The sequence below is a fragment of the Plectropomus leopardus genome, chromosome 5 (genome assembly GCF_026936395.1).
Source record: "Plectropomus leopardus strain MGB_pleo_1.0 chromosome 5, ASM2693639v1, whole genome shotgun sequence".
Classification (NCBI taxonomy): Eukaryota; Metazoa; Chordata; class Actinopteri; order Perciformes; family Serranidae; genus Plectropomus; species Plectropomus leopardus.
Window position 1 is genome coordinate 29943090 of NC_142180.1, and position 9516 is coordinate 29952605.

General features: G+C 38.1%; 1 protein-coding gene across 1 annotated transcript; it reads right to left on the reverse strand.

Annotated features, from left to right (window-relative positions):
* Positions 1 to 243: 243 nt before the first annotated feature.
* scamp4 (secretory carrier membrane protein 4) lies at positions 244 to 9362 on the reverse strand. The gene is made up of 7 exons (XM_042484027.2): positions 9238 to 9362; positions 7718 to 7744; positions 7377 to 7505; positions 7069 to 7225; positions 4810 to 4911; positions 2060 to 2177; positions 244 to 1933 (listed from the first exon to the last, which is right to left on the reverse strand). Exons 2-7 carry the CDS (start codon positions 7722 to 7724, stop codon positions 1745 to 1747), a joined length of 702 nt encoding a protein of 233 aa, XP_042339961.1. The 5' UTR covers positions 7725 to 7744; positions 9238 to 9362; the 3' UTR covers positions 244 to 1744.
* Positions 9363 to 9516: the final 154 nt, after the last annotated feature.

Below are 9516 nucleotides of genomic sequence, written 5' to 3' on the forward strand. Positions count from 1 at the left end.
CTCACACCAAAACAATCTTGACTGATAGTTAGCACTGCAGGAAAAATTTGGGGGTTAACTTTCTTTAACACCAGTATTAAACTAGACGTGTCAACATCACTAAACACAGTTTTAAGGTTACATATAGTCAAACACAGAACTGAGCTGCTGTTTTCTATACAATAGCAGCAATTTCTCAGATTTTCACCACAAACAGAAACCTTTAAAGTGTATCTGACATTCAGCGGGGACAAACAGACGCGATGGGAATATGAATATTTATTGAAATGTTGCAATATTTAAAGGTTACTTTAACATATCCATTTTCATTTCATCACTTATCAAATAACAGAGAAAAATCAAAATACTAATCTTGGCAGTTGGCCATGAAGGACACTTTTTGTAACAAGGAAAGAAAAATAAATCAATATGAGGCGGTGCTTACACTTCATATAGGCCTTTTTTGTATCATCGAGCCAAAATCAAAGTAGATGAAAGATTAAATTACCTGCGTAAAAAGACACAGTTGTTGACTTTAATCAGGAGTTTTGTTGGAATGACGGTAAATTAGTCCAAATTTGGAATATCAGAGTGCATTTTAAACAGACTGACTACATTTACATGCGGGATTTTACTTCACTACATCCATTTTCAGCTCAGTCAGCTGGTTGTTTGTGTCTGTATGAATTGGTTACACGAGTTCATTTGAAATAAGAGAATCCTGTTCACACCCATGATAGGCTGCATGCAAGCACACTGCACTCAAACACAAAAATTCAGTCTATCTGTGGGAAAAGTGAGTGGAACATCGACATCAGCTGATAAGGTTCTTTCACTGCAGGGCGCTGACCACAAAAAGCAAACAGAGTAGCTTTAGAACAACAGAAACAAGAGTGCAACACAATATCTAATTTGGGTGTGATTTTTTTTTCAGTATCCAAATAATGGAAAGAGGCAAGAAAAGTGTTTTGGCACATAAGTGAGAAATCACAGGGGAGGATTACGCACCAACAACTTTTTGAAATGTTTCCACACATTGCTTCACTGAAGCATAAATCCAGTTTGACAAAAAAAAAACAAAGAGCAGCTTGTTAAGGCGAAAGTCGAGCAAGATATTTTTCACATACAAAAAATCTGCACGCAATATTAAGGCGCATTTCAAGAAATCACAGCCAAAGCAGGCAAGCATGGAGATTTCAAGCACAGCGTATCAAAGATAAACTGACAGAAAACACAGAAGAGAATTCCACCAGATAAAAATCGTGCAGTTTGCAGACGTCCTCTCGTAGCAAAAGGAAAAGACCCCTGTTGTTCGGCACACTACGATTTCTAGCATGCAGATTTGGCAATACTTAAAACTATCATAAAGGTCCATAAGGCACACATCCTTCACATACTATCCAGAAACAGTTCACACTCTGTTAGTTTCCAATTGCATATTTGCGAGACTGTACATTTTCCTAAACAAATTTCTTTTGAGCATTAAAATTATAGTTAATTTTAATAAACTATATGTAAACAAAAGTTGAAATGGAATGGCATATTTTGAAGATAACCCTCTTCTACAAGTATAGCAATGAGTTTTGGTGGCAAAACTCTTAAAAAAACACAACTTTTTATCGTATCCTCTCATTTAAAAAAAAAAAAAAGAAGAAATCCGTGTTTTGTCATGTTAGTGTGAGATGATATGGAGCTTTGAAGTGCACCCTTGTGCACCACAGGAACGACAAGATATGTGTCTCCATCTAGAGGCGACTCTCGGCTATCACCAGTGACTGTTGTCCGGGTAACTCGGCACTGCAGCAGGGTACTGGGGCAAACTCGGGCCCTGGGCCGTCTGAGCAACAGCGTTGAACCCTGCTTCCCTCACTGGTGCACTCTTCCACACCCCGGTGCTCCACTCTTCCTGAGCACGCTCCAAACTACCGCCTCCGCCACGGTACATTCTGTGCACCTACCACACGAAAAGGAAGAAAGGAAAAAAGTTCATAATATAATGTATTTGTATCAAGAGTCTGTGTTGGATTAAAGCACAAATCAATAAATAAATGCAAGTTTGTGTGCATGTGTGTTCACTCACCTTAATGAGAACTAGTGCCATTAAAGCAGTCACCACAGTGAAGAGCACAGTTGTGATAAGCATCACTATACCGGAGCCCACATTTGTGCTGAAAAACATCACTGTCGCAATCCAGCCGCTTTGATGTGTTGGTGAGAGCGAGATGGAGTTAGTGTTAGTTAGTGTATTGTACAGTGTGCAAATAGCAAAATGGATTTATCACAAATACACAAAGTTATCAATGAGCCATTAAGCAGTGAGGAAACAGATGCAGTGGCAAACAGCATATTGACAATCAGTGTCAAATTTCCTTTTTACATGACAGATTATATCATGAGTGAACGGTGTTAAAATCACAAGCAGCTGTCGTGTTATTGGACTCAAATATCGCTTAGTTTAAGGAAAGTTGTTTATGTCAAAAATTATATGACTAAAAATGAAAATAGCTTTTTTTAAGCAATTCTCCACTCCACACGGTCTCTAAAAAAAGATCAATGTGACATTTGAACAGTGAGAGTCTGAATGGGAACACAGGATTTTTACAATTTACTCAAAAAGTACATGAGAAAGTCCCTCATAAAAAAATTAAGATACAATATATCTTAACATTTTTACAGTTAATTTATATACTATGTCTGTGCACAATTAAGGCTAGCTGATTTGTATACATTTTTAATACTTTAAAGTAATAGTTTTTGAAAAATAATTACAAAAAAATAATCCTCTTTCAGAGCAGACACTTTGACTTGTCACAGTAGCACTAGCACAGCTGAAATTGATCACATTAACGATGTGCCCCTGCGAGCGGTTCCAGAGAGCCAGCACAGATGACAGAGGGGCCTCTCCTAAGTAGTATGCAGCTATCATTAATGTGATTGAATACACCTGTGCTTTCCCTACAATGACGTGCAACTGTCTGTTATGAAAAAAGGTTTATTTTGTGAGTATCAGTGTGACAAATGTTGAGTGTTGACTGTTTTTAGAATTTAGAAATCTGTCTTTAGTGAATTTTTTCATCTCTCCAAGACCTGTACACCTCCAGGGCCCTGAGGCGTGCAGGTAAAATTGTGGCCGACCCCTCTCAGCCCGGACATGGACTTTTTGAAACCCCTCCCCCTCTGAGGCTGAGGTCCATCAGGATCAAAACGTCACGCCTTAAGAACAGTTTCTCCCCTCTGTTGTCACCATCATGAACAACACTCTGGCCCATCCCCCCACATGACACAGGCTCTCATCCAGCCCCGGAGTCTGAAAACGTCCTATTAATGTGAGGCCAAATCAGTTTTTATGCGTTACATTAACGCACACTGGACTGGACTTTCTCTGTTTACACTGCACACTGTAGATTAATTCATCTATTTAAGACTGTAGATATTTACACTGTAACTCCAATTTCTGCACAACTGTTCAATTCCTCCATTGCTCCTTTTGTACACACATTTTGTGTTCTTTATATTCTATTATTATGCTTCCATATTTCTATCTCATGTCTTCTACTATTTAAATTCAATATTTTTATACTTTCTTTATGTTAACTGTTTTGCACCAAAACACCAAGTCAAATTCCTTGTATATGGAAATGTACTCGGTAATAAAACCGGATGTTGATTCTGACAAACTAATATTTAAAATCAATAGGTATACTGCACTTGCCTCACCTAATCTTAAAAGAAAAGGTTGGGTTTCTTTTTTTTTTTTAACTCGGGCCCAATTTGCACATGTTGTGTGTCTATGTGACTAATGGGAAACACCAATTTTTGAAATTGATCCAGTATTGAGCAAAAACAGGCTGCAATGTATCTGTTCAGGGCATGTTTGCAAGGTAATCTGCATCCACATAAGTGCTTGTTTTTGCCACTTACAGGCTCCAATTGTTATTTTAAGTGTCTGACAACATTGTGGAAATTATCTGAACAGAGAGAGACCTTTTTGTTGAGGATTAAGATTCTTAGTGTTTAACCAGAAACAGCCTGAAAATCAACGTTGCCAAACCCGCCAGACTCCATTTAAATAAACAGTAATTGTATCAGCGTAAAACACACTTAATTTAGAGTCAACAGAAACAAAATAAAACTAACAACAAGAGTCTTGGTCTGTCTTTTCCCTGTTCCAACGTTTACCAACTATTGGTTTGGTGAAATAAACCCTTGATTCACCCACTTAAATGTGAAAATATGCTGACTTTATACGAGCTAAAATGACGGTTTATTTAAATGGAGTCTGATGGCTTTGCCATAACCATTTCGGGGCAGTTTCTGGTTAAACGAAAGGGATCTTACTGTTAAGCAAAGAGGTGTATCTCTGTAGGGATACTCTCCATGAATTGTCCAACATTTCAAATAACAATCTGAGCCTGTCAGTGACAAAAACAAACAATTGTAGAGGACATTTATTGACAATGCCAAAATGCCCAGAGTGGTTACACTGCAGCAACCTGCAGCCCTGACACTCAACACTGGACCAATTTCAAAAATTGTTATTTAGAAACCAAAAGGATGTGTAAATAGGATCCAGGTTGACAAATACTAAACGTTTCCTTTGAGGTTACAGCTAAAACCTGATCGACTATTTACATATAATATTAAGTGGCCAATGATTCCTCCAGTGTATGACTATCCAAATCATCATGTGTGAAAATGTAAGTGTCTGATGGAAAACACATTTTCCAGCTGCCACGATCCTTTTACAAGTAACCTTTATGACCCACTTTCTGGTAAAAAACTGGCAGGCAACATCCACACAGGCTTCAAAGCAGGTTTGGTTGAACTCACCATGTTCCCCAGCCAGAGAAGCCTAAAGTCTGGATGAGCGCCAAGACGCACTGAAGAAAGAAGATGAAGAAGAAGGCCATGAAGTTGAACGAGCTATCAGCCCTGTGAACAAAAGAGAATAGGAAGAGATGATGCAGTAGAAAACTAACAAGCCAAGATTTGCTCTATTTTTGTTACAATGCTGCTTCCTCCTACCACCTGTCAACATGTGGAAGTAATTTGAGTGTTTTTAATACCACATAAAACACAAGCGCACACTTGTTTTGCAATCATACTTTCCAAAGAATGAAAGGATAATTGAAAATTTGTGGAGGCAATTCGGCCTATAACCATTTCCAGCAGGTAAATGTAAAGTGGGAATAAAATGTACTTCCCGTTTCATGGTGAAACATGGAAATCTGACGCCTCACCAAGGCCACACCATTAATTAAAAATGTAAGATTTTATCAGCTTTGGCCTTTTTTTTAATGGATAGGACAGCTTGTGAAAGAAGGCGAGAGGGGGGATGACATAGCCTCTGTACATGGGACACCCACTCTACCAAATAAGCTACTTCATGCCCTAAATAGCAAACATTCTGACAGGATCTGATGTTTGTGCAAGGTTTTGTGGATTTTGGCCCATATCTAGCCCCTCAAAAAACTATTTTTTTCATAAACGATGATAATTCCTCACTGTTCTGAGCTCGGACCCTTATGATATAAGTGAAAATATTAACATAGCATGAACCCAGAAAGGCCGCAAGTTTTTACCAAAACTTCTGCAGCCCCCAGTAGTGACGGTGCTTTCAGTACCTAACGGTGCAGACTGAAACACTGTAAAGGATCCCCCTCTTTTAGATCACAGGTTTGTGATGCTTCCCGACAGCTCACAATCAGATACAAACACATTCTCTCTCCGGTCGGCAGGAAAAAATATTCAAGACTTTTGCAAAACAAATTCCAGACTTTTTAACAGCTTGAAAGGCCTTTTTGAAGAAACTGAATTCAATGATATCTAAGACTTTTCAAGACCTGTAGATTACCTTGACAATGTAAAAAAAAACTGAGTTAAAATGTTTGGTGAATAATAATTATCTGACAGAAATTCATGCTCATGACGTTACAGATCGCAAAAATGTTTAATTTTAAACAAGCAAAGCTCACAGTTATTTCATAACAGATCTTATGACTGGAGCCGTCTGCAGCGTCATTAATGGTGATGTTCTTTTCAAAGACACAGCTAATGCATTAAATAGAGCGTTCACATCAATCACTGAAGAATTTTCCCAGGCTGTCGCTGAAACCTGTAATTGTAATTTTGACTTCTTTGTGAGACACACAACCTCCCACCGCCTCACCAAAATGTCAGAATTCAGTTCCTTTGCATTTCAACCATGTGAGACATCCTTCCCTTTTGTCTCCTCATCAAGATTCAAATTCGTTTGTATTCTGAACTGTGATGAGTTTAACTCACACCTTTGATAAGAGACCGAGGGGTGTGTCTCTCCACAAGCATAAAATGTCCAGTTTTCCCCATGCTCGGGGTCTTTCTTCATCCTGACCGCTCACATGTTGATTGACCTTTTCTTTGCAAAGGAAATAAAACCTTGTCGGCCGACAGAAGTCTCTATTTCATTCTTCACCAGCAAAGCAGCAGAAAATTTCCACCACAAACCACACTACCTTTAATGAACTTCTGAGTAATTTCTTATCAGTGTCATCTACCACCTACTCTTATGATCTTTCCTCTCACTCACCCATGACAGCAAGAGTCCCTACTGAAACTACACCTACACCCTACATTTTCATAGAAGAATGAATTATTGGTTTTGGCGGAGGTCTGCGCTGTCCGTGTAACCTTCTAGTTGCTAATGAACATTTTTGAAAATGCAAAACCTCAATCCTGTTGTTATATTTCTGTTGTGTTTGGGGTTCTGCCTGGATGTGTGTGTGTGTGTATTTCTACACCTGACGACTCATACTTGTGTGTCTGATGTTATATTTTTACATGAAAACTATACTATCCTTCATCTTCATCCTGCATGTTTTTTGTACTTATTTATTAATACAGTTTATTTTGCACAGTTATCTTGCTATTTTGCTATCCCTTTGCTGCTGCAATGTTGGAAATTTCCCCACTGTGGGACTAATAAAGGATTATCTTATCTTATCTTATCTTATCTTACAGAGGCTCTTCTGGTGATGTGAACTCTTAATAAACTTCAGTGCACGTTCAGAAATGATTCTGTTTCATGATATTAACCAAATGGTGACTAACCTGAAGGCTTTGTAGAGCGGTCTGAACCAGCAGGTGTAACTGCACGGGCTGAAGAGGATGAGCCAGAGCAGGGAAAAGCCAAAGTTTTGCGCACTTCCACCCCCAGCCCACCAAGCAATACATGAAATCACATTGAAGCACAGCGTGCCTGAATACACTGCAGGGGAGAAAGGACAGTAAAGACATGGACATTGTAAAAAGGAGAACTGTAGTGAATGATTTTGCAACATGACTGCAGAGGAGAGAATGCGTACTCTTCAAATGAAAAATGACTAACACAATGAAAGGAAATGTGTGAAGAAACGTACTCATCCACAGTGTGTAGACTCTGCGCACGAGCTGCTGGTGCGGCGCAGGGATTTCCTCCTCAATATTTTGGTAAAAGCACGGCTTTATTCTCATGAACTGAGGCAGGGGAGGAAAGTTATTTACACGCTCTGAAACAAAAAACAAAGTGTTGTCCTGATATAACCATCTTACTATTTTATATTCCAGTTATGTCACAACATGCCTGATTACAGGGCAGAGGAGAGAGGAATGTGGAAGAATAGAGAAAGGAATGTGACTTTACAGAAGATAGACCCCATATAGATAGATAGATAGATAGATGGATAGATAGATAGATAGATCAAAGTTTTAAGTTATATACCTCCCATTTTGAAATCCCAATTCTTCCCTGGAAAATAAGAATAAACAGAAATACAAATAAGCACTTGACCTTCATTCTTCGATCCCATTTCATTCAGAAAGCCTCTTTTCAAAAAACAATTTTCCTGTCATATTACAAGAACGTGCATAATGTAATGCTGTGTATTTCCTGTTTTTTTGTTGTTGTTTTTTTTTAAAAAATATTGTATCTTTTGTATATTTGTACCTAAACAACTGTCTGTTTTATGTAGTACACGATGGGCCTTTATCTGTGTCCTAATTAGAGTAATTTGGGAAATTTGACACACTTTTTGGTAGTTTATCAAGAAATCCAGCTAAAATTTTGAACACTACCTATGTGTTTCTTTTAGACCTTGTTATGTATGTCTGCTATATTTCTATACAGAAAATATGTTGCCAAGTTTAATATTTTAACACATCAGCAACTGGTAAACTAAGACAGCTAATAAGGTAACATGCAACGGTCATGTTTGTTTTTAAAATGGTCAAATCAATTTATCAGCTCAGTCACTGATTCCTTAAATAATTAATGTAACATAACTCTTCATTTTGCTTTCTGTTTCTTTGGTGCCAAAAGTGACAAAAAATATTTTAAAATATCTTTAATATGATAGGGTAGCACACAATAGCACAAGTCATAATTTTATAGCACCTCGAACCCTAAAAATATCATTACCCTTCAGAAAACTATCCCATTTGAGCTGATTTTTTTTGTCCCATTTTACCTGAATACATTACTAATTAGTAATGGGAAGCTAAGTGTATTGTTGAAATATTTTTATTATAAATAATTAACAAATCAAACAGTTAATTAAAGCAACGCCCTTAACCCCTTTTTGCTATTATACTCTTTATATTGTAGCTGCAGTGCTTGCTAAAATGAGGAAATTGACATAGCACATGGCTTGCAAGTTCTGGGGCCAGTTATTTTTTTAATCTTTGCAAATTCTCGTTATGTCAGATCAATCAAGAAACACTGCAATAACATATTAGAGCCCAATATGTATTTCTACCATGCAACCTGATGACCCACATTACCTGACTTGACCCTTTATGTATATAATACTCCTTACTGCTTTTTTTTATTCCCCTTATTGTTGTTTTTTTAAGTGCTTGATGGCTAAAAAACCTAGCTAACAATCATCACAATTTACAAGTTACTGACACCAGTTAAAGTGACGTTAAACCGGTCAAACTTTAGTCAAACAGTTAGCTTAATTAGTTGTCACACAAAAACGTGAAAATCTCTAGTTTTGTCTTTTAACCATACTTAGGTTAATTTATCATTTGTTTACTTAACGTGTGATAGTATACAGTTAGATAGCAGCTACAGCGACAGCTAAGTAACATTACAGAAGCAGAGGGGAGCTAAGTGTCTCTTCATCTACCGTCATCGTTTCTGTTTCATTTTGTTGAGTAGCTCACGGTTAACACGGAGAAATAAATGCTGTTGCAGCTAACAAGACAGCGTAAAGAGTAATATAGATTTGTCAGTATTACCGGGATAGCGTTTATCTCCTCACGTTTCCGTCGACAACTGCAGGGGTCCAGAAATCACTCGGGATGCGCTTATTCGACCCCATCGGACTCACTGCGGCTGCGCGACACTGTGGCGTATGTAGTTCTGAACTGTTTGAACTCAACGCGCTCAGTTGCCCGAAGAACTACAAGTCCCAGGGTTCCTGTGAGCGGTAAACGTTGAACGCGTGATTCCAACATGACGCCCGTTTGGTGGATCCCACCCATGTAAATCAAATACAGACGGTCTGTAAACAGTTT